This window comes from Tachysurus vachellii, chromosome 17 (assembly GCF_030014155.1).
Source record: "Tachysurus vachellii isolate PV-2020 chromosome 17, HZAU_Pvac_v1, whole genome shotgun sequence".
In the NCBI taxonomy this organism is placed as follows: domain Eukaryota; kingdom Metazoa; phylum Chordata; class Actinopteri; order Siluriformes; family Bagridae; genus Tachysurus; species Tachysurus vachellii.
The window spans coordinates 13801014-13826847 of NC_083476.1; the positions used below are offsets into that span (position 1 = coordinate 13801014).

General features: G+C 38.0%; 3 protein-coding genes across 4 annotated transcripts in view; 2 read left to right on the forward strand and 1 right to left on the reverse strand.

The window, feature by feature from the left end:
- The window catches only part of nadk2 (NAD kinase 2, mitochondrial), a 17128-nt gene extending 16316 nt beyond the window's left edge, over nt 1-812 (forward strand). The window contains exon 13 of the transcript XR_009649821.1: nt 414-812. The gene's annotated coding sequence lies outside the window, so the exon portion shown is untranslated. The remainder of the gene's footprint in view (nt 1-413) is intronic.
- skp2 (S-phase kinase-associated protein 2, E3 ubiquitin protein ligase) overlaps nt 1-3294 on the reverse strand; it is an 8269-nt gene extending 4975 nt beyond the window's left edge. Inside the window, exons 1-6 of the mRNA XM_060891672.1 lie at nt 3163-3294; nt 1718-1956; nt 1357-1471; nt 805-948; nt 596-730; nt 405-503 (exon numbers count right to left, since the gene is read on the reverse strand). Of these exons, the coding sequence (XP_060747655.1) occupies nt 405-503; nt 596-730; nt 805-948; nt 1357-1471; nt 1718-1956; nt 3163-3176 (746 nt within the window). The 5' untranslated portion in view covers nt 3177-3294. The remainder of the gene's footprint in view (nt 1-404; nt 504-595; nt 731-804; nt 949-1356; nt 1472-1717; nt 1957-3162) is intronic.
- lmbrd2b (LMBR1 domain containing 2b) lies at nt 1854-25770 on the forward strand. Of its 2 annotated transcripts, none has more exons than XM_060891658.1 (18): nt 1854-1988; nt 6175-6393; nt 7021-7121; nt 8537-8635; nt 10903-11070; nt 11160-11370; nt 12858-12932; nt 15179-15292; nt 15558-15741; nt 15850-16031; nt 16617-16750; nt 17596-17701; nt 18101-18198; nt 19089-19192; nt 19340-19386; nt 20141-20258; nt 20359-20482; nt 21512-25770. In XM_060891658.1, exons 2-18 carry the CDS (start codon nt 6220-6222, stop codon nt 21573-21575), a joined length of 2103 nt encoding a protein of 700 aa, XP_060747641.1. In that variant the 5' UTR covers nt 1854-1988; nt 6175-6219; the 3' UTR covers nt 21576-25770. The 2 variants fall into 2 exon arrangements, with proteins under 2 accessions (XP_060747641.1, XP_060747639.1); XM_060891656.1 differs by lacking the exon at nt 1854-1988 and adding an exon at nt 4380-4676.
- The last annotated feature ends 64 nt before the right edge of the window (nt 25771-25834 follow it).

The following is a 25834-nucleotide window of genomic DNA, read 5'->3' on the forward strand; positions in this document are numbered from 1 at the left end:
TTTTTTTTTGCCTTACAAGACCAACATTGCTTATTTCAAATTTTAGAATTCAGTCCAAACTGAAATTGCACAATGTCAGAACATCTCACATGCACAGGCTGGCATTCATCAATCTGTGATGTGTTTAGTGTTCACTGATCCATAATAACTTCATGGTCTGGGTCATGGGGGTTTAAATTAGACTACTATTTTGTTAGTACCATTTAGCAGAACTAAAATTAATGAACAAATACTGGTTAAAAAAAAAAGGAAAGAAAAAAAAAGAAAAATCTCGTAGTTGAGACCAAATATGAACCGCATTACTCAGCAATTTATCCTACTGTAGAATTTGCTGAAACAACAAACACAAATGTCACTGCTCACTTATTGTTGCATCCCCTTAACTCCTTATCTGCTTGTCTTACTTGGTGCAGGATTGAAGCATCTTAGTCAGAGAGTCAGCAGAGAAACCGCTACAGCCGCACAGGTTCAGCCGCACCAGCTCTGTGTTCTCGCTCAGAGATCTGCAAACAAATGAAACATCATGAACTCTCGCCATTAGAAGCAAGACTTTTTACAAGTAAGCCTTCTGTTCCATTGACATGAGCTCACACACCGGAGGATGGAGTCAGAGAGCACGAGTCCCTCCACGCTGAGGTTCTGCAGCCGTCTGCAGCGGGACAGGACGTCTTCCAGCACAGGCGCCTGCACAGTGCAGCTGGACAGGTCCAAATGCTGGACACGCAGAAGTCTGCAACAGACTCAGAGTTTAGTGTCATTAATCCACAATTAAACGCCCCAGTGTATAACACACACGCGACTCACTGTGTGTTCTTAAAATGGGGTTCTCCAATGCAGGAATGTGGACAGCGCAGCCGCGACACTCCTGCTGTGAGCACCTGACCCAGCTCGCCATTCAGCTGTGCTTTTCCCACCAGGTCAGCACTGTGCCACAGTGACTCATCAAACCTACACACACACAGACACACACACACAAATTAGATCTGACTGTCACACTCACTTGACAGGACAAATCTGGGGCATAAACAAATTGATATATATATATATATATATATATAAAAAGTATATCCATGTTACAATGTACAACCCTGCCAGAGAAATAATATAAACAGCACACTTTGGAGGTTAGAAACTCGGAAATACAATGATCTTTTTAAATATCCTGACACATTATTATGCAATAGGTAAAATAGATTAACTGTCTCAAAGGAGAAATGAGGTTGTGCAAATTTTTGCACTCAATGTCACTCAACAAGTCTGATGTCTTGCGCAAGGAATTTACTACAGTCTGACGGCTTGCGCAAGGAACGTACAACAAGAAAAGCTTGAAAAGAAAACAGTCAGGACGGTACTTACGCCAGTCGATGCCAGCGCTTGCAGACTCGAGACGTCCTGAGAAGGTCTTGCAGCGAGAGACAAGAGAAAATCCCCAACAGCAGCTCATCTGGGAGGGAGTCCCAACACCGAACACCTGCAGAGCAACAACAACATGGGCGGTTTTCACTTTGGTTAACAGTTTTCTAAACTGTCAACAATAACATTTGATAACCAGCTAATAATAATGGTGCAGTGACATTCTAACGCTCTAAAGGGAAAAGAAAGCACCAATCAAATCACATCATAAACATGTCATGTGTTTCAGAGTGGACTTGGCTTTTAAAACCAGGTGTCAGAAATAAGGAAACCTCCAATGATATGTGCTGGAATTATAACCGACCTGCCGTGTCTCTGCTCCTTCTGGGACGTCTGGCAAGAACAAATCCGTTCTCTTTGCCCTTGGCACAGGGCCGTGGCTGTTTACGGGGAGGAGACCAGTGTTGGATAAGCTCGTGAGGAGTGTTTTCAGCCTGCAGTCCGTCTCCATATGCGCACTGCCTTTTCTTCACCTTGGACTGCGACATGCACAGCAGGGAGCCATCGAGATTCTCACTCAGACACGGCAACTGCTGGAGAGGCCTGAGACATGGGAACAGTTACCATCATTCCATGCAAGTCATTTTATTACATTACACAAGATCAAAGGCAGAGGAATATAAACCTCACATTATACATTTTACGTCCGAAAACTCAAGCAACTCACTATAAAGTGCACTAATTTGGGAGTCTAACCATTTTATCATAATAAGTTACACAATATCAAGTTTATTTCAGATATAAGTTAGTGCACTACAAAGGATGCGAGTTATTTCTCTACAAATTACAGTGCCTTAAAATACACAGAACCTTTAAACACTTCAATACTTACACAGATCACCATAGAGTTATGTTTTTGCTTTTCACCAGCAAAACGTTATATTTAAAGTTGGCATTATTTATATGTTGTTTTTTTTTAGGTTTGAATTAAACCCAACTTTCAGTTCAACTGAATTAAAAACTATAACTTTGTTAATGATAAAATAATCTACAAAAAAAAAGGGCCAAGTCAAATAAAATCATGGACCTTTTGGAGATCATCTTTTTGCAACAAGGGACTTTTAACTGGAACAGAAATTTAAGGGATCCTTTCTAAACATATCCAACAAACAAAAACCCTCATGGATACTTTGTCCCTAGACCCCACTCTGGCTTATTTTATTGGATTTAGGTTCAAAAATTAACCAAAGTAGACGTCTAGGCAATAAAATGACATATACATATATATATATATTTATTAATCTAGCAAAATACCCAAGACTTGTATTTGTTTACAACGCACGTGCATGTTATTAGTTCCACTGCGCGCGTGCAGATGTTGCTGATGCCCGCCATAACTAGCGCGCGCCAACATCAACAGCACACAAAAGTTCAAATAAAAGGAAATTAAACACACGATCGACGCCATCAATTGTATAACTATTTATAACAATATTTTCCCCAACGTGTGCATGGATTACATCACTTGTATCTGAGCTTTAACGGCTGTAACACGGCTGTGTAAGAAGGCCAAGGCGCGGGAGAAGCTTGGAGGGAGACGCACGAGCTCAACTTTTATATTTCTAGCCTTGTAACACGGAATGCATCATGAATCTATTTCAGTTAATGTAAAAATCCTCATGCAATACATCATCAAACCGGCACCCTAAGGAAAAGTTGAGCTAAAGTTCCAACTGATCAAGATGGAGTTTGTGCAGAACTTATTAAAAAAAACAAAAAAAGTACCTAAACATTAAAAACAGTGGTTACCTCTCGGCTGACATCTCGTCCTTGTCTTCTGCAGTGTGTCTAATATTGACTTGTTACTGATTTCACACTCTGATCTTCTCTGTGTGATGTAAACGCAAAGTGAATGAGTTCGCGCGAGCATTTAAACCTGTACAGTCACCGCCTGGCTCATCTCTGCCTTAACGGAAGTGACGCACTCACATTTGGCGGCACACAAAACGACCCCTAGCGGCGAGGCGAAAACACTCAGCTGTTTAAACAAACACGTTTCTGGACCAACAGCTTTCTTATTACTGTTTTATTTAAACTGTATGTACGCTCCTCTTCATTTTATTCCAGTTTATTAATATATTAAAATAATTGGTTAAAATACACATTAAAATTTAATCTATTTTTATCTCCCTTTTTAATTGTATTATATATTTATTATATCTTTATTATGACGTGTGTATTATTTCTATTCTTAGGTTCTTAGGTTTTTTCTTTATCTTAAAGAAATCATTATTCATATTACTAAGGAATTAAGTAATATTAATAAGGAATTAGGACATTATATACATTAGACATTATATTTATTTAACTATATATATATATATATATATATATATATATATATATAAAAAATGTATGTACAATAAAATTTTTGATATCATTATTACTACTATATTACGTACATCACTACTACTACCACTAATAATAATATTAATAATAATAAAAATAACAATTTTTTCCAGAATAATGCGGTTATCAATCTTAATAAAATAATTAATATTATTTCTCAAAACATTAAATATTAAGTTAGATTTTTCCTTACAGTACATAATCTATTTAAAGAGAATGTTCTACTCCTGTTTTAATTCAGTTTTTATTTATTTATTTGTTTGTTTGTTTATTTATTTAATTTAATATCACATCTACATTTGGAAAGGTTTAAATTGTTTGATCAATTCAATACTGTATATATCCAGATTTATTTGAAATGAAATTGTCCCTGTTCATGCATCAAGTTGGAAAAAATCAGGGCTCCAGACTATTTATTAAATTAGATTTATTTTGCAGATATTTTTGGGGTGCAATAATATTTCCACCTACCCACAAATATATGATGTGTAAATAATTAAAATATGAGGATGATGGCCCATTATACAGAAATATTTAAAATGGATGATTTACTAGTCCTAAATGCAGGTAAACGTTTAAGTTGTATATACAAGCTTCTATTTGGACTTAACAACAATTGAAGACAGAAGAACATTAGTGGAACATAATGTGGGTGTGTACAGCAAGCACGATGTGGGCGGGGCCTGCGTTACCCAGACGCCCGTACGTCGTGACGTATGACGTAGCCATAGCCGACAGCTGCTCGGGATTCGGGTCGCTGACTGGATGACGTTTGAGATTTTGTGGAGAAAAATCATAATGACTTTAACTCAAATGGCTTTCTTTTGGAAAAAGAGTTCGTCGATGTCATTAATTCATCAGGAATAGGAGCAGATATTGTCGTTTTACACACCGTTTATCTCTTTACAGCTGAGGTAGGAACCTTACTTCCTATTGAACTGCTAGCAAAACACCGTAATGATGGACGCGTCTAAAACGAGTGTAATTGATGACCAAGGGCACTTCCTGCTGTGTATTTTAGTACACTTGTGTAGGTGAAAGGATGCGGTTTGGGATCGAGCCATATGACCGGTCGCAGTAACAGTTGTTCATTTAAATGTTATTCAAATAGATGCGTGTTGTTATAATCAGTGTGTCTCGAGTCTCCTCTGAGTTTAGTTTATATATATATATATATATATATATATATATATACAATATAAATATTTCTTTATAAAAAAAACAATATAAATAACTATATAGATAAACTATATAAATACATTATATATATAATATAAATATTTTTGTTTAGACATTAGATAAATATATTATTTTTTGTGTATACACTAGATAAACTATATAAATATTTTTTTAATATCTAATATATATATATTAGATAATATTTTTTTCTTTATATAAAAAATATTGTTTTTTTTGTTTAGACACTAAATAAACCATATAAATACGTAGCCTGCTTTTTGCAGTCAAATCCGATGAAACATGTTCAAATACTTAAAATCAGTTTAAAACCCATTTTTTTTAACTTATTTGTAATAAACTGCAAAGTTGAGTGAATTATGCTTTATTGAAATTAAGAATATTTTTATAAACTGTTTTTAAACTGTTTAAACAGGCTTTAAATTGTTTTTTAATTGAAATTGACCCACACACACACACACACACACACACACACACACACAAATTCTCACACTACTCACCATTTAGAGGTGCTGCAACATCAGCCTACAACATGTCTTTGATAAGCCACCATGCACACCAATTCATGTTTCATTTTATAGAAACAATGTTCAAATTTATAGTAATAATTTGTAGAAATGTCAGATTTTGCTGACACAATCCATTTCAAATCCAGTTCTTCAAATTCAGCTCAACATTTTCTAAATGCTGCATATGAGGAAGTAAATAAATTTGTTCTGCACTCTGCCAGCCTATGATGTAGTGTTTTGAAAAGGATATAAATAAATATGAAATGAATGGTGCCACCAAACAAACAAACAAACAAATAAGAATATATTATTAGAATTTTACACAGCAGATTGAATTTAAAATTGAATCAAACCATGAACTTTCAGATTGTATTTATTCTAATAAATTCCAACTAACCTCACTTAAAAATGTAGCTAAAAGGATAAAAATGACAGATGCGTACATTTGAAATACTGATCGTAGTGGTGCTTTTCTCATTTTATTTTAAAGTGGTATGCCCTTACAGTCATACAGCTTCAGATCTAGGACACGCTGATTGCAGTTGTGCTCTGCTGAAGAAAAACAAAAGAGACTTACAGAGTCACACCGGCTTTTGTTTGGGACCAACACTGTGTGGAAAGTTGTAATGAGTTCATGGAAGTCACACAATAAACATGATCATGTTTTATTCTTATAGCAAATTTTTATTCCTTTCCTTCCCACCAGCCTGATTTCCCAGGTGGCTTTGCTGCACGGCGTTAAAGGAGCAGAATGAGCGGGGCGGCACTGGGCATCGAGATAGTGGTGGTGTTTTTTCTGGCTCTTTTCCTCCTGCATCGGTATGGAGACTTTAAGAAGCAGCAGCGCATGGTTCTGTTTAGCACGCTGCTTGCCTGGTACCTGTGCTTCCTCATCGTCTTCATCCTCCCTCTGGACGTCAGCACGGTTTGTTCAGACCAGCATTTTTAAGTGTAACACATAAAACTAACGGAATTAAAGGACTGCTTTAATTAACCGAGACACGTCATTCTGCTCTCACAATAGCAGGAGAGCTTTTTTATGCTGATATTTAAAAATGACACATTGCTATCAGTAGGTAGAAACAAGATAAATGTGCAAATGTGACTAATGTGCCAAAAGAAAAAAAAAAAACACACTTATAGCCACATGTAACTTTATTTCATGATAGCCATATCCTCGTAAAACACACGTTTGTAAATCTGCCGATTCATTTACCACATACCTTAACACAAAAAAAAATATGATCCAACACAACCGCTCAGCTAATTCTAATTCAACTAGTTCACATGTGGTCCTTTTGCATCATGTAGATTTGTCCTTGGATATATACAGGTGGCTTTAGGAACACTCTTGATGGTAATTTAATCTGGTGGCAGATTATGTTTTGTACTTGTTCCATACATTAGCCTCATAGCTCCAAAAAGAAAAAAAAAGTAAAAACAGACAGTAGACGTGTCCTGGCTGATTGAATAATATTTTTCTGTTGACTCCATTGTTTTCAGTTCCTCGCCAAACAATCACACTAAAAAAATCTTGCTGTGTGAATTTCAGACAATTTATAGACAGTGTGTGAGCAGCCACCAGGCTCCTACTCCAGGACCTCAGATCTCCAACCAGACGACAGGGAATGCAACCGTGGCACCCACGATTAGGTGAGCGAATGTTCTGTACAATAATAATAATACAAATTGTATTATTATTAGTATTATTACAATGATGATGATGATTATTATTATTATTATTATTATTATTATTATTTATTATTATTATTATTACTATTTTTATTTTTCTTCATCTTATTATTATTTTATTATTGTTGTTATTATTTTTATTATTGCTATTTTTATTATTATTATTATTATTATTATTATATTTGTTATTATTATTACTATTACTATTACTATTACTATTATTATTATTATTATTATTATTATATTTTAATTATTTTATAATATGGTATTATTAGTAGTATAATTATAACCATCTTTTTTATATTTTACACATCAAGCATCAATTATGAGTTTGTGGGTGAATCATCATTATCTGGCTGCAGTTCTTTACTTTTCTACATTGACACTCAGTCATTGTCAGTCTATTAAGCAAATTCTAAAAAAAACACCGAACACACACAGACACACACAGACATACACACACACAGAATATAAACATATTCTCTAAGCTGAAGGGTGAAATCAGATCTTTTTTTGAAGAGGTGATGTAAAGCTTAATAAAAATAAGAGCGGTCATTATAATAAGAATGCTGTTGTGTAATGGAAGCACACATTCTGGGTGTAAGTCACTTCTGTTTGTTGATGCATCTTCTTTATGTTGTGCAACACTTTATTCGAGCCAGAGCTAAGTAACCGATCTGGTATGTGTCAAGCTATTGTGCTTTCTAAAATGGCAATGGGGTGGTGGGAGTTCGGCCTGAGAGATGTCGAGCTCTTTGAACTAAAAAATGTTGTGTACATAGCACTATGTGCTCGATGTTCACCATCACCTGGATACATTAGATAGAGTTCCTGAATTATTTTCTTTTCACATTTGAGTCAAAATAAACTCTCTCATCATTTTTTGCCTTGACACTAACTTCACGTGAATAATAATTTACATACAGACATGTAAACAAATATGAAACCTCCTCTGGTTTATGCAAACATTTACACACAACTCTAATAAATAAAATTAATAAATGAGTCCCAGAATCTCTGAAAAAAATATTGTGATGTCATTTATCATAATATTATATTGTCCTATTTCTCAAAAGCAAACACCAGACATCACTGAAACTGGCTGACTGGGATAAAGTGCTTACTGAAGATAAAAAAGTGCTTACTAAAGATGAATAAATTATGCTGCTTGTCTCTTTCCGTATACCTGTGAAGCACTTTGAGCTTCATAATCTTTTCTCCGTCATCACTTTTTTTTTTTGTAAGATTTTCACAACACACTGTTTCATTTTTGTACATTTTTAAACTTTTGAATGGAAATGCAGCTACATATTCTGATATGGTGATGCTGGTGACATACACGATGTAAAGTTCACAGTTTTGTGTTTATTTCTCAGCATTGCAACAGTGTGTCACAAGCCATGGAGCTACATCCCTGAAGGGATCATGCCTGTCTTCTGGAGGGTTGTGTACTGGACCTCACAATGTCTTACATGGTGAGATGGCAACACGATCCCCTAAATAACTAACCTTAGTGTTAATTGTTTTTATGTTTCACACATTTTAACTACTATCTGTGTTTCCTTTTTATCAGCAGACACACATTAGGTCCTAGGCGATGTGGTTTGCTTGTTGATTTGTTAATTGTGTTTGTATTATACCACAGCGTTGCTGAATTCTCAAATCTGATTGGTAGGAAGGTGTTGATTACATTTTTTTATTGTTCCCATTTGTTTTTTTCTTTGCTGTACTAATAGCAAAGTTGTGATGCCTTATTAAAACACCCGGTACATCAGACACACTGCAGACAAAGTCAGGTCAAGGTCAAGATTTTGTTATTAGTGCCTGGAAAATTACTAAGCAAAAAGGAAATAATAAATACGTAGTTCTAAAGGAAATGCCTCTGGTGATCAATGAACTGAAACTAACCTCAAAATGTTCATACGGTGACATCATTACAATGGAATGTACCAGAATACACCTTTCTTGATGTGGTTACCTTCAAGCAAACAAAACACACGTGTGTGGAACATTACTGATCTATAGACAGTGACACTGTAAACTCTTAAACAGAGCTCACTTTTGGTCAGTGGAACTGGCTGTTTATTACACACCTGAACCCAGAATCCTTGTCATGGAGAAACAAAACAGCAAACACCGACTCTTCAGTTTGTAAACTAGTTGTACAGCTTTACTTCCGTGTGCAGTATAAACAAAAGAAAGCTATCTATCTATCTATCTATCTATCTATCTATCATCTATCTATCTATCTATCTATCTATCTATCTATCGTTAAATTTGCTGGTGTTATCGCTCTCACTCTCTCATACTGGCCACTGGAAGTTCAACATGGCACCTCATGGCAAAGAACTCTCTGAGGATCTGAAAAAAGATTTGTTGCTCTACAGAAAGATGGTGTAGGCTATAAGAAGATCGCCAAGACCCTAAAACTGAGCTGCAGCACAGCGGCCAAGACCATACAGTGGTTTAACTGGACAGGTTCCACTCAGAACAGGCCTAGCCATGGTCTACCGAAGATGTTGAGTGCACGTCGTCAGCATTATATCCAGAGGTTGTGTTTAGGAAATAGACATATAAATGCTGCCAGCATTGCTGCAGAGGTTGGGGGTCAGACTGTCAGTGCTCAGACCATACGCCGCACACTGCATTAAAGTGGTCTGCATGGCTGTCATCCCAGAAGGAAGCCTCGTCTAATGATGATTCACAAGAAAGTCCGCAAGCAGTTTGCTGAAGACAAGCAGACTAAGAACATTGATTACTGGAACCATGTCCTGTGATCTGATAAGACCAAGATAAACTTATTTGGTTCAGATGGTGTGCCTGTGTGGTGGCAACCAGGTGAGGAATACAAAGACAAGTGTGTGTTGCCTACAGTCAAGCATGGTGGGGGGAGTGTCATGGTCTGTGTTGCATGAGTTCTGCTGGCACTGGGGAGCTACAGTTCATTGAGGGAACCATGAATGCCAACATGTGCTGTGGCATATTGAAGCATGATCCCCTTCCTTCGGAGACTGGGCCACAGGGCAGTATTCCAACATGATAACGACCCTAAAAACACCTCTGTGACAAGCACTGCCTTGCTAAAGAAGCTGAGGGTAAAGATGATGGACTGGCCAAGCATGTCTCCAGATCTAAACCCTACTGATCATCTGTGGGTCATCCTCAAACGGAGGGTGGAGGAGCGCAAGGTCTCTATAATCCACCAGCTCTGTGATGTTGTCATGGAGGAGTGGAAGAGGACTCCAGTGGCAACCTGTGATGCTCTGGTGAACTCCATACCCAAGAGGGTTAAGGCAGTGCTGGAAAATAAAGGTGGCCACAAAATATTGACACTTTGGGCCCAATTTGGACATTTTCCCTTAGGGGTGTACTCACTTTTGTGGCCAGCGGTTTAAACATTAATGGCTGTGTGTTGAGTTATTTTGAGGGGACAGCAAATTTACAGTTATACAAGCTGTGAACTCACTACTTTATATTATAGCAAAGTGTCATTTCTTTAGTGTTGTCACATGAAAAGATCTAATAAAATATTGACAATAATGTGAGGGGTGTACTCACTTCTGTGAGATAGATACTGTATCTGTCTGTCTGTTTTCTACTATAGTGCTCCACATAATTGAGAAATGTGCATGTTGCTTGCTTTAGATATATTGCATGTATCAGTTTGCACATTTGTTATATGATTGATTTATTGATTATCAGGTTAATTTTTTTCATTTCCAATTTTGTGTGTGTTTTCCAGGCTTCTTCTGCCCTTTATGCAGTCGTACGCCCGCTCAGGAGGCTTCTCCATCACGGGAAAGATAAAGACCGCGCTCATCGAGAACGCCATCTACTACGGAACCTACCTGTTTATATTTGGCTCCCTGCTCATCTACGTAGCTGTACATCCTCAGTGGAGTCTGTCCTGGTAAGATCACCTCAGCAACCATGCAGCATTCACACTGGCCTTGTCTCAGTGTGGTTTAGGACAGAACCCAACCTCACCTCTTTAACCAGGTACGAGCTGCAGACGATCGGCATCACAGCAGCCAACACTTGGGGTCTCTTCCTGTTGGTGCTGCTGATGGGCTACGGTCTGGTGGAAATCCCACGCTCTTACTGGGAAGCGTCTAAACGAGGACATCTGCTCATCAAGACTTATTTCAAAGCAGCTAAACTGATGACAGAGAAAGCAGACGCAGAGGAGAACCTGGAGGATGTCATGGAGGTGAGCAGTACATGCTCACTAAAACTCTGGGACATGAACGTTACACAGATATGGATTTCCTGATGTCTATGAAGTATGAGGTACAACGTTTAGGAGCATGTAGTTAAAGTAAAATAACCAATGACTGATGTGGTGTCACAGCCAGAGGTTTTATGAAGATTATTGTTCCTATAATAGCATGTCTCAGAGGGCTTTATTCTCTTCTCCTACAGCACTTCCTTTGCCAATAATCACAATCTTTAATTCGTTAAAGAATAACAATCCATGCCTTTTATCCTGTTACTTATAATATTGGAAAACCTTCACGAAACAAATCAGTTATCACTTGTTACCTGTTATCACTTGTAGCTTGTTGTTATAAACACTTAACCTCACTACACAATGCTAAAGAAAAGCAACTCCTTCATTTTCAGTGTTTTATGCTGCATATGAGGGTTCACCCCTTCAGAGATCAACACAGCCAAAGCAGTCGTGTGAATTACAATTAAAGTTCATCAACGTTTACAAAACCTTTAATGATCATACATTCTGTAACTCCACTTGTGGGCCGTCAAACAAAACAAAAACAAAACAAATGTGTAGCCAATGAGCAGTAAGGGGCGGGTCTTGTGAATATGGGCGGAGAGCGTGTTCAGTGCGCATGTGTGACATTAGCAGAAAGCAGTTTTAACATTGACATGGAGGATAAAAACAAAGAAAGAAAGCGAAGAAAGGCTTACGATAAGGTAAGAAGTAGGACCCGTGTTAATATAGGATCAGCTTTCCAGCGCTGGAGAGAACTGAAGGAGCGGGAAGGCCTGCGATGGGACGCCGAGGGACTTAAGTAAAGTTATATATTCACAGATTCGAGTTTGATTTTTTCATATTAAAAAAATGATACAAAAAGACATTTCCCCCAAATACGTGTTGTAGTATAACTATCAGTACATCAGTGATGAGCTGAATTTGGTGACCGTACAGTGTATTACAGTGAAGTTATTGACTGTTTTTGTAGTATTCTCTTTTCGGGTTTTGCACTTTGCAGACGGACCCTTGGAATCTGTCTTTCAGTCAACAGAGATTTGTGTATTTTGTCCACTGCGGAGGAAAGCTGATTTTGAGGTTTTGCTTTGTTTCACAGAACTAATATATGCCGTCCTTTGCATGATTATGCTTGTGTGTCATTTTTGCTTGTTTATCTGCAATCGTATTGTTCTTCCCTTCAGATAAGTTAAAGACACATTTCTTTCCATTAGTTGCCTGGGTTACGTATGTAAGTGTGGGTGGAGCTATCAATACAGGGGTGGGTCCCATTTGGGTTAGGGACGTGTTTGTTTTGGTGATTTCAAATGTCAACATTGGCTTTCAAACAACGCAGACCCCACCTTTAACACATCCATATATCTCCTCTTTCGCCTTCCTCTTGACCGCTTCGCAAAAATCTTGATTGTTGATTGTATAATTATTGTGTTTAAGGTTATGACATTGTTTTTTTCTGTGTGATACAGGAGGTGAGGAAAGTGAATGAGTCTATAAAATATAACCACCCCTTCAGGAAGTATGTTGATACCATCCTTAGAAAGGTAAGACTCATGCATAAGTAACTCGTAGGAAACAATGTGAAGAGTATTTGTAGATTTTCTGGCTTTTATTTCCCTGATGTGTGTAAATTAGTTGGGTTTTTGATCACTATCAGTAATACGTTGTAACCATGGTGGCAGATATAAATAAAAAAAACTAATCGTAAGGTTTTAGCACTTAAATACTGGAGATGTTAGCATTAATAATCATGAAAGGGTAAACTCTGTGAAATAAACACGTCTGTGATCAGACATATTGACATTTATTATGTTATTTATTAAAATTTACCGCTTTTCACGGTTCCACTCAACGGTGCAGATCATTCATTTGTGACATCAGCAAAATGTCAGTGAGCGGTGTGTCATTTGTGAATGAGTCAGTTCTTTGAGTCTGCCCTTTTACCTGATCATTGGGTGCTGACTCATATGTCTCATATGTCAAGTGTCTTACTCGATGCATTAAATGTTTCTGCAGTATTCAATTCTCTAATGTCGGTAATTAAACAGTGCGCAGTCGTGACCTTCCGTTTAAATTTCATGGATTTCTCTTGAGATGTGTTTGAATTTTAGTTTAATAAAGCCTAAGTTCAGGCACAGCGATTACTATACTATAATAATACAGGAATTTTGATACTCATTTAAACCGATTTATTAACACAGACTTCAGAGCAGAATGTTTTATTGTCAGTCAGAATGTCGAGTGCAATTTTACTAAACAATTTAAGTAACTGACGTGCAAAGGTGAACAGCTTCAGGCAGCTACGGGTTAAATAAAAAAACCCTTAAAGTTGCCCTTCCACACAAAACCGTTTTTACTTGTATTTTTTGATATGTGTTAGGTCCATATGTGTTTGTGTTGTGTCGTGAATTTGAAAACGAACTGTTACAGTACCTCCCCGGTCAGTTCTAGCCACTTACAGTAAAAGAAATAAGGGGAGAAATCAGGTCAGTTGGAAAAGCTGCTCAGTGTGATGTAGTAATGATTGAGCTCATTACTATTCATGAGCTCTCCCACTTGAGACCGCGCCCCCAGAATTCGTGTAGCTCAGTGAGTTTCCTATACAGCGAGGATGGCTGAACGTCAACGGGCTTGTGAAGAAGCCATTCTGCCGCAATTCAAGGTGATTGTAAACAAATGTCCTCTAGCCTAAGGCTACTTATTGCGCTGGGTGAATGAATAGTCATGCTCTCATATCCTAGCCAATCGGATCCAAGCAGCATAGCTCATTTGAATATTAATGAGAACTGGCGCAAATCGAGCTGAGTCTTCCTGCAGGCTTTCTATACCACACTAGAATGGCTTGAAACAAGGTAACCAAGGCATTTCCACAAAAAAATGTTAGAGTCCATGGTAAACTTCAGACATTACCACAAAAGTAATGAAATACGTGTGGCAGGGCACCTTTAACTGAGCTGATAACACTGACTAACTTCTCATCACTGTGTCAGTCAGCGGACAAAACATGAATTGCCATAATTACTTCTCCTGTCAGTCATAAACTGGCCAAACATTTCATGCCAGAGACATAATTATAGCTTCCCATTTCATTTTGGTTTAAATAGAAGCATTTTAACACTTGCACGGAGCATGTGAAAATCAATTCTCACTGAATTTACAAACCGTGTAATCGTTTCCACATGTGTTATTAGGTATTATGGATGTTTGCAAGCTATATTCACCAATTCAGCGCAACAAATTACAGAAATAAATGAGCCGCACTCCGTTCTTCTGCATTATGCACTGCAAAAAAAAATGCTGTTTTAGCTTAGTGAAAATATCCTGAATATAGGAAAATATATGTCAAATATATCAAATATATGTATGTAATATTATGAAATTGTTAGAAATATAAGATTATTCAATCAGTTTCAAGAAGAATTTACACATTATCACCTTTAAACCTTTTCTTTTCTATTTCAATCTTAATTTTTAATAAGTATGAATAAGTTTGAATAATCTTAGATTTGGTTTATTTGTAAATACTGAAATCATATAATAGGAAATTCTAGATGAATGCAGCTATATGCAAGATATTTTCACTTGCTGAAATGTGATCTATTTGCAGGGAATTTTTCTTTAACTGTAACAAAAAAATGCACGGAAGAACAACAAAGCTACTTTATATATTGAGACGTTCCATAGTCTCATAGGTTTTGTGTCTTATAGCCAGAAAGGATGTAGTGTCCAGATCATAACGTGATATAATCACATGCAGACTAATTAAATGCTGTAATTCTGTTTCCCTCAGTGTCCTGTTGAATATCAGGAGAAGATGGGCAAGAATATGGATGACTATGAAGATTTTGATGATAAACAGAACACGTATCCCAGTGAAAGGAGTTTGGTCAAGCTTCACAAGCAGGTTTGAACGATACTAATTCTGTTCTACTTGGGTTTCCATTGAAAACGTTTCTTATTCAGCACATTGCAGAGCAGGTTCATATATTTATGTGGCATGGTGATGTAGCGGTTTGCATGTTTGCGATAGACTCCAGGTTCCTTGCCATCCTGTAGTGCAAGCGTTAAAGAACATTAATGGAAAATAATATGTTTTTACTCAGAATGTAGAGTGCTGTTGATTTTACTGATAGGCAAAGTGTCTAGATTTTGTTCTTTTTTTCTGTCAGGTGATTTATGCTGTGCAGAGACACAATCGTACACAGGTACAGTGGCAGATTCTTCTCGATCAAGCCTTTCACCTGGAAGACGTGGCGAAAAACGAGACCAGCTCATCTCACCAGTTCGTCCACAGCTTTGCACCAACCGAACCTACAAGTTGGTTTACCCGCTACGTCTTCACACCAACTGCAGGTCAGTACAGTATGAGACGTCAATAAATCACTAACGGTACATGTACAGCAGCTGCATGAACCATACACTCTGTTTTGTTTGGTTGTTTCCTGTGTTTTATTTGATTAGAGTGGTATTGGGAATGTTTCCTGAAGCAGTGGTTTTATCGTGTGTTGGCTGTGGTCTTGTCCCTCTTCTCCGTGGCTGTGGTCTGGTCTGAGTGCACCTTCTTCAGCACTCGGCCTGTCCTCTCTCTCTTCGCTGTGTTTATCCAGCTCGCAGAACGAGATTACAACTACCTGTACATCGAGGTAAGCCAAGTCCAGCTCTGTGTGTAAAGACTAAATCCATTGTACAAATTTGTGCATAAGCTTATCGGTGTGTGAATTAATACGAGAAAGCCTGTAAATAATAGATGTCATGTTGGTAATATTACCATTGTCTCAATAACAGTTCTTTCAGTTGGTGGATTGTGACTCTTCACCGCCGCAAGGGTGGTAGTGATGCTACTGACTGTCATTTTGGGGGGGGTTTTTCCTCACAGCTTTGACAACAAGTCCTTGGCTGGTTGTTAGTACACCAGTGTCGTCCGTCCGTGTCTCTCCCGTCCGTCCACTAGTTAGCAGTCATATGTTCTGATATTTCTCAGCTCTTGAAAAATGTGTATGATTTTTAAGATTAAAGGTTTGAGTTGTTTAACTGGGAAATTATAAGTGAAATTCTGATCTATTTTCCCATCTCAGGCCCAGATGTCTTCAGTTTATAGCACAAACAACAGAGTCGGTATCGCTGTCCCAATACTTTTGGACGAGGCCGTACACCTTTAGCTCTATCCCAGTGTATGTGGGTTGTTGCTTTTACATGTCGTATGCTAATATTTCCGATTTGTCCTCTAGATGGCATGTTTCATCACAATTTTCTTCCTGTGCACTTGCGTGTACTCCACTGTGTTTCGAATCCGTGTTTTCAACTACTACTACCTGGCCTCACACCACCAGACAGACGCCTACAGCCTGCAGTTCAGTGGCATGTAAGTCCACAGAGAAGAGCATAAATGGAAGTGTTTATATAACTTCGAAATTTAATTGATGATTGATTTTCTTCATATATTTATATATATTTCTCTAGCCATGTTTCATGTCTGATGGCTAAATAATAACACACTCATCTTAAAAACTTCGTATCATTTGGTTCAGAAATACTTAAGAAATGAGTTTATCCTTTGTATTCAAACAGTTTCATAAATTAGGACCTCTGTGAGGGGCACGGTGGCTTAGTGGTTAGCACGTTCGCCTCACACCTCCAGGGTCGGGGTTCGATTCCTCCACCTTGTGTGTGTGGAGTTTGCATGTTCTCCCCGTGCCTCGGGGGTTTCCTCCGGGTACTCCAGTTTCCTCCCCTGGTCCAAAGACATGCATGATAGGTTGATTGGCATCTCTGGAAAATTGTCCCTAGTGTGTGATTGTGTGAGTGAATGAGAGTGTGTGTGTGCGCCCTGCGATGGGTTGGCACTCCGTCCAGGGTGTATCCTGCCTTGATGCCCGATGACGCCTGAGATAGGCACAGGCTCCCCGTGACCCGAGGTAGTTCGGATAAGCGGTAGAAAATGAGTGAGTGAGAGAGGACCTCTGTGAATGAATGTATACAGTATATAAATGAAATTAAACTACATTTTTGTCTAATAAACTTAACGTAAAATTCCGCCATCGGACTTTGCAGTGCTGTAAAAAAAACTTTCCACCTCTTGTAAGCGACAGTAGTCTAAGAATTAAACTCAATAATCAACCTTGGCACATTATGTCTGATCGCATAGGTTTGAAGGAAGGGAAACACTGTGTACGTTTAATTTTTAACCAAACTTTTATTGTTCTTCAGGCTTTTTTGCCGTTTGACTCCTCCCCTTTGCCTGAACTTCCTCGGCCTGATCCACATGGATTCTGCTATCTCTCACCAAGCAAAAGAGCAGACAGCCTACACTTCAGTAAGTCTCACAGCAGCAGTGTGTCTTACTGCTCCTCACTGTACGGGTGTACTATAAAGAATACGAAGAAATTAACATTGAATTAGAGTTTGGTGAGATCTAAAAAAATAAAAAATAAATAAATTAGCAGAATATATCCAGAGCAAAATATTGTGATATTCGATAATAACAACAATAATAATAAGAACTAGAAATGGATAAAATGCAATAATTGATAATATCTCAGACATTCCACATTACAACGCATACACAGTCGGATATAACTTTAAACGACAGAATGTACGACATAAAAATAATAAGCGCTGCTAAATTTCTGAGGTGCTGAATATTTTCTTAACAGCACGACCTGTTGTGTTTTATTTGTCTTGTACTCTCTCATCTGGATCATGTCTTTTACAGATCATGGGGTCAATGCGTGTCCTGTCCTTTATCGCCAACGGATTTTACATCTACTATCCCATGCTGATAGTCATCCTCTGCATTGCAACTTACTTCAGGTCTGTCATTTAAAGATTGAAATATTCCACCAGAATCATCCATGTGTAGAAAAACTCTTCTGTAAAATCTTGTATCATAATGAGACATTATCATCAGGTAGAATAAAACACATGGGGGGAAGTCGTGGCCTTAACGGTTAGAGAGTTTGACTCCTAACCCTAAGGTTGTGGGTTCAAGTCTTGTGCCGGCCACAACTGAGGTGCCCTTGAGCAAGGCACTGAACCCCCCCAACTGCTCCCCGGGCGCCACAGTATAAATGGCTGCCCACTGCTCGGGGTGTGTGTTCACTGCTGTGTGTGTGTGATCACTGCTGTGTGTGTGCACTTTGGATGGGTTAAATGCAGAGAACAAATTCTGAGTAGGGCCACCAAACCTAGCCGTATGTCACGTCACTTCACTTCACCTACAGACTTAACAGTGACAGTGAAGTGACGTGACATACGGCTACGTATGGTGACCCATACTCAGAATTTGTTCTCTGCATTTAACCCATCCAAAATGTGCAAACACACACCGTGAACACACACCCGGAGCAATGGGCAGCCATATTTTTTATGCTGCGGTGCCCGGGGAGCAGTTGGGGGGGTTCGGTGCCTTGCTCAAGCGCACCTCAGCCGTGGCCGGCCCGAGACTCGAACCCCCAACCTTAGGGTTAGGAGTCAGACTCTCTAACCGCTAGGCCACGACTTCCCCATAACCATTAACCATAGCTGTAACCACATTTATTAATAACATATTAATATACGAGTCGTCGCTTATCTTGAATCCATAAAATTCTATGCAGTGGTCATGGTGAGATAATATTCACCCATTCACACATTATATTTATATATCGTATTATACATTATTTCTACATTTAACCGATACCCACTTTGGTGTACACATTTAGCCTTGGTACCCGCTGTCTGAACCTCCTGGGCTTCCAGCAGTTTATGGGAGAAAATGAGATGACCTCTGACCTTATCGACGAGGGCAGGGAGTTACTGCGCAGAGGTAAGAGCATGTTTAAGGCTGGGGACATGCTATCTTTAGAGTTAGGGGTATTACATCAGCAATCTATTAGCATATAGATTAGATAGAAGAGCATAATGCTTTATTTACAATGCAAAGAAGCCTCTAAATAGTATTTCTTTTTTCCAGAGAGAAGAAAACGGCAAAGGATAGAGGACGGGGAGAACAGAAGGAGAGTGAGTTTATTTTGATCTTTGATTTTTTTTATAAACTGTAATAACGTTAATGTAAGGAAATTTAAACTAGATTCAGATGGTTTATTTATTATTATCAGAAACAATCATTCAAAGCAGTTAAAAAACATAAATGAAGCAAAGATATTTAACATTTTTTAAGTATTTACCTTATTTTTTTCTGTCTTCGTTTTTTGTTTGGAGTAGATAAAGTCTGACCTAAATTTGAAATATGGAGAATATCCATACAGTATTTCTAGCTGTAACTCAGATCACAGGTTTGTTATATATTCGTTTATTAATGTGCTTGTTTGTGGACATGTCCTGTATGGAGGATGCTGTACATCTAAGCTTAATAATAAGATAAAAAAAACTGTGCCGTAAATTAAATATTAAGTCTAATATGTTGACGTTTTCTGTATTTGTTGATTTATTTCGGTATTCTCCAGCGCTAGGTTTTCAGTAGGTTTTTCAGCCACAGGAAAAACTGTATGGTTTTTCTGTGTAATTTCTTCTTTATTAACGTCAAAAGAAAGTGAAGAGATGATAACCTTTTTTCACAGATGTTCCACAACATTAAACGTAACTATAAACGGATCAACGGATGTCAGCAATGTTGTAGTCATGCTTTATTCATTCTGGAAGCCAAAAATGTTGTTCATGTTGATAAATCGTAAAGACTAAAAGTTTTGAACTACCTCTGGTTTGAACTAGTTCTGATCTTGAGTCAGATTTGTTGGTGTTCCTTTTTCGTCAGGAGTGGCGTGAGCGCTACAGCCATCAGAGAGAAGAAACAGGAGCAAGAAACAGGGCCCCTGCCTCGGAAATGAAGGAAACCAGTTACGCTGACACACTCAACTCCAGCTCAAACAAACGTGCGTTTTATACCCTGACCACATTTATCTGTGTTCTGCGCTGGCTTCTGCTGCCTTGGCTTTTGTAACAACCTGTTTATTCCCTCTTGCTCTTCCACAGAGGTTAAATACTCACGCGGCGGAGGCACTCGCTCTGAAAGAGACCGCATAGAGCTCCTGCAGGACGCAGAGCCTCTGGACTTCAACGCAGAAACAGTCACTGACAACCCACTAGAGACCAACAGGTTCGGTTTTCCGATCACATTTGATCCGTCGGTCAACTTGCACTCAACTACCAGCCTGTTTAACTATCTGCTGTCCCACAATGGCAGTAACAGTGTTTGTAGCGCATCACTGTTTGTTTGGTTGGTTGGTTGGTATTTTCGTCTGTTCACACTGACCACCTCACTGTGATGCACCAAGGTCTTATACTTATTATCGTTCTTGTGTATTATGTCCGTATGACATTTGCCCTGAATTGAAGGGGTTTCATCCAAATCCAAATATTTAAAAAATCAAAATGTCAACTTGGTCCTAATGTCAGTGTAGATGTCAGAAATATTTGAATTGTTGGATTGTGCATTCCTGTCAAAAGAATCTGTCCTGATAAGCGAAAAACAGATGAGAAAAGGCTGAAAATCATTATTTCACTGAATGTCTGATGAAGTGGAAGAGGCAGAGCTGCCCGTCAGTTAGAGCTGAAAGTTCCACACCATGTCACAAGAAGTCAGATTCAGGTTACACACCAAACTAATCAGTATTTTATTAAGTGTAAGATTGCAGACATATCAGGTTAAAGCAAAGTTCTAGCAGTTTAGTCTTTTGATCATTCGAACGATTTTCCAATAACAGCATATCCAAAAAGTAGTTTATTCCTCTTATATCACAGGAGGTTACTAATGATTACAGTTTTTTTATTAATTACATCTCATTCTTTTATCTGTTGTCAGTTGTTATATTTAATGTTGTGGAATGTCTGTATCTGGTGCTGTAAAAGCTTTAAACAGTCGTTCCCTGACATTCTGACACTGACACTGGAGATATTAAATGTTAAATATCGCTATACAGAAAACTTTAACATATAAACAACTATCCTCTTGTTTGTAGCCGTTTCCCAAATGATGTAGATGTCTTGTCCAACAGTGTCCTCTGCTATATCCAGATCCAGCTCTCTGACTTTATGCTCTCTCTCTCTCTGTCTCTCTCTCTCTCTCTCTCTCTCTCCCTCTCTCTCACTCACACTTACACACACACACACCCTCTCTCACCTACAGGCATGCTGGAGGACGGTATCTCTCCATGTCCTCCTCACAGAGCAGAATCTTTGATGATGTGTGAAGACCTTCTGACAGGAGAAGAGCAGAAAGGAAGCTGGAGTTATCTTCTGCTCATTCTGTCATGGCGTAAGGAGACATCGGCCTTTATATCCTTCATGAATGTAGAATGTTACATTATGCTGAAAATGCACAACAGTAATGGATCCTCATGTTATATCCTTGAATGGAGAGCATGTATCTACTAAAAACCCAGTTCCAGTTCTGTTTCTATGCTCCTCCTCAACTTCCTGTCTCTTTGGGTGAATGTTAATGGACCCTTCTATTACTTATTATTATTATTATTATTCTTAAGGAGAAGGAACTTACCCAGAAGGCATTGCGATCTGACCTTTTCAGACTAGCAAAAATCAGCAGAACAAGGTGTTTATATATTTAAGTAAACAGGAACAATGAAATATTTCAGATTTCACGTTTGCTTATTGCTTCACATTGGGATTTATGTTTCTCGCTAGCTTGTTACCTAGTTGGCTTTGTATATAATTCAAAGAACTTTGTGCAAATAGCCACAGAAATCAGTGCTCATTGTTTTGGCTACCAAAGGCAGATCCAGATTTTCACATTGGCAAAACATCAAAGGTCTACTGTGTATATATAAATATATAAATATTGGTGCAAAATGAATGGCTGTGTAGTGGCATTACTGTCTTTGTGCTCATAGTTGCTTCATAGTTTCTGAATCTAAACAGATTTGGTTAAAATACCTACAACACAGGCTCCAGAAAAAAAGATCACAAGTTTGAATACCAATGATGCCTCAGCCATCAATGTGGAAGAGAAGGTAGCACTTTCCTTTAAGGGGTCAGAGTCTCATGGTTGGCTTTGTTGGTCTCAGAGGAAGCATGTGCTAGCCTTGAGCCTTCCGGGTGCTGGATGTTGTGGTTGTTATGAATGTACAGATGACCAGAGTGCAGACAAAATGAGGACTACAGTGTTGATTTAATCATCATGAGCTACATATGATTGATGAACCTCTTCGTGAAGGGATTTGTAGTATCAAAAAAGCAGCATGGATATTTCTTCTCTTTACATACAAAGACGCTTTTTTTCAGCTGGACAATAACTGTAGAAACCTGAATGACCTGAGTATTACACATCATCACAGACATGATGCAGTTAATACCGAAATGTCAAATTTATTTCGACTGCTTTTACTTACTTTTACGTAGACGTGCTGTGGAATTTTATTCCTGGCTTTTACGCAAACTCAGCACTTCATGCTTGGAAAAATGTCGCCTGGTTGTAGCTAAAAACCACCTCAAGCTTGAGCATTGTGAGATGCTTTTATGCTCAGCGTGCTTGTAAAGAGCGCTTATTTATGCTACTATAATCTTCCTGCCAGCTCCAGTGTCAGAGTCTGGCCATTCTCCTGTGAGCTCTCTCAACCGCAACACATTTCCACATTCACAGTACTACAGCTTGGATGTTTCTGAAAAGCTCAAAGCAGCTGTCTGGCACTAACAACTATACCACAGTCAGTGACATCGCATTTATCTCCATTCTAGCTCTTGACCTGTATCTGCATGACGTTCTACATTGTACTGCTGTCGCATGACGGTTTAACAGATGTTCCTAGTGCCGTGGCTGAGAAGCGGATAATGACCATGATAAGCTCACTGTATTTAACCCCTTTAGGTTTCCATGACTTTATTTAGGTGAATTCAACAGTCTCACATCATAGATGATTTGTAATTAGTTACAGATGTATATTTTGACATATTATTAAAAAAATAATAATATATACAGTGTTTTTAAGTGCTTAGGTCAGCGGTGTCCAATCTTATCCACAAAGAACTGGTGTGGGTGCAGGTTTTCATTCCAACCAAGCAGAATCCACACCTGAGTCCACTTGTTTAATCAGCTGTTCTTGGCTTTTAGTAGACACTGGTGTGGCTTCTGCTTGGTTGGAATGAAAACCTGCACCCACACCGGCTCTTTCCAGATAAGACTGGACAGCACTGGCTTAGGTGAACAATGAAGGGTAGCCTAAGTTAGGGATGTGGTAGCCTAGTGGTCAAGGTGTTGGGCCACCAATTGGAAGGTTGTGAGTTCGAATCCCAGGTCCACCAAGCTGCCACTGCTGGGCCTCTAAACAAAACCCTTAACGCTCAGTTGTATAAAATGAAATGTAAGTCTCTCTGGTTAAGTCTGCTAAATTCTGGAAAAGTAAATAAACTGGAATAAAGTTTTGAGTCGTCTCCCATGAACAGAGGTTTAGAATAGACATCATGTGGAGGAAATTTATGTTTAAGGAACTACAAGAAACTGTAGATAGTGAAATATGTTTTAATTTAATATTCTGTCCATTTAAAAGGTTTCCAGTCTACATATGAAAGCACACCTGCACATGCAAAAATTAAACCTAATATTTATTCTCTTTAAATGCCGTGCTCAGTAAATACGAGTGTATTTATTTTTGTGCACCGTGCAGATGGCTTGTGGCCGGAGCGAAACTCCCAAATTAACTTTGCCAGGTGCAGAGTTTAAAGTAGAACCACACACTCACCAGTATATATATTATATTAGGTTTCTGTTATCAGTCTCAATGGGAAAGACATGTTGTTTAATGACTTTAATTTTTAATGTCAGTGTTTGTTGTTTGTCCCAGTTTTTTTTGTAATATGATTATGATGGTATATTGCTTGTTTGAACAGAACAGTGAATAAGTGACCTTATTTTATGAAGAAGGAGAAAAGGAAGCATTATTTCACCTGCCATTCATTACTGCACTGCCATCCTGAATGCAAGAGAAATTCAGACTACTGTGGCTTTTTTTGATAATACATGAAGCATAATAATTAATGATCATTAGCTTCATTTTCAGTCTGCATTTTTATTGTTTTATTTTTTCCTCACTCTGAGGCTTAATCGATTAATGACAGTCAGCATGTGGTTAGGGAAGATTATAAAGTCATGCACAAGCATGAATATTACCTCAATTTTTTCAATTACCTTCAATGTAAATCGTCATCTTTACTGTTGATGTTTCAGTGAGGACTCTGGGCAAATTTTTTCTTTTAAATCTCAATGTATATGTAAAATTAAATATAAATCACTGCATTCACATTTACTGGATATTTTTCCTCGTTTCACTCCTTAAAGGAATAGTTTAGTGAAAATACACATTCAGGCAACTTTTCAGATTAGATCAGTTTTAGACCTTCTGAGTGTTGCACTAGATTTGAAAACCCCAAAGCCAATGTTTTGGCTAACAAGTAATAGAAGACTCTCACCCATAACGTTTGTGTCAAACCACCAGCAGTCTTCAGCGATGTGGGTTAGGACACAGTGGCACTGTAACCCAGTGCTCACACTATCGAGTGACACGTGATTTGTGTGTGCAACTGTACAACAAATAGCATTTTAACTGAGATATTTTACCTTAAATCAACAACTCCTCAAAACAAAATTCCTCAAACTAATCCTATAGTATGATCCATTTCTATTCCCCACTCACACCTTCAGTTCTTACCTGCAGTTAATTCCTATATATAATGACACCCATAAAGAGCTGAAAAATAGAATCACTTTTTCATCTCATATATGAACCTTCATTAAACGTGTAAAGAGATATCACGAATGTACGTCTTCTACAAAGAAATCATTTCTCCTTTTTTACTGTTTTGATGTCAACAACCAAGACAACAACCACCACCAAATTTTCACTTTCTATTGTGAACATAGGGTTACTGTTATTGAGTCATCAAATAATACAATTTATAATGCAAAAAAATTTGGGGCATTTTGGTGTCTTTTGCCCTCCAGGTCCCTGCTTCCCAAACAATGAGAGCAGAATTTACCAAAAACTAGAAGTTATACAGATCCAGTTCCTCAAAATCATATTTAAAACCTACTAAATCATTCACACGTTATTGTTTGAAATAGTTTTTTTCATTAAACTGCTCCTTTAACTCTGTGAATACAGTGGTTCGGTGTATATTTATGAAAATGTTTCTGGATTTTTTTTATTTATTTATTTATAGAATCAATAAGGCAATGATCATGTCAGTGACTGATTTAAGTGCGCAATGTGAATTGAAGTCCAAACGTCCTGATGCTGGATAATTGTGATTTGTTACCTGATGTTGGTCCTCAGTTTTTTCACTAGCAGGACACACCTTAGAAACACTAACTGTAATAGACTCCATTGACTCTATTGAAATTGCCAATAAAAGCTCAAATAAAATCTTACAACTGTATTTGTTTGTTTGTTTTTATTATTATTATTATTATTATTATTATTATTATTATTATTATTATTTG

Excerpts from the sequence above, each read along its gene's own strand:
- lmbrd2b (XM_060891658.1), top strand. The coding sequence starts at position 6,220 with ATGAGCGGGGCGGCACTGGGCATCGAGATAGTGGTGGTGTTTTTTCTG. Across the intron at positions 8,636-10,902 it reads ACCTCACAATGTCTTACATG|GCTTCTTCTGCCCTTTATGC; the intron begins GTGAGATGGCAA and ends TGTGTTTTCCAG. Across the intron at positions 20,259-20,358 it reads CAACTCCAGCTCAAACAAAC|AGGTTAAATACTCACGCGGC; the intron begins GTGCGTTTTATA and ends GCTCTTCCACAG.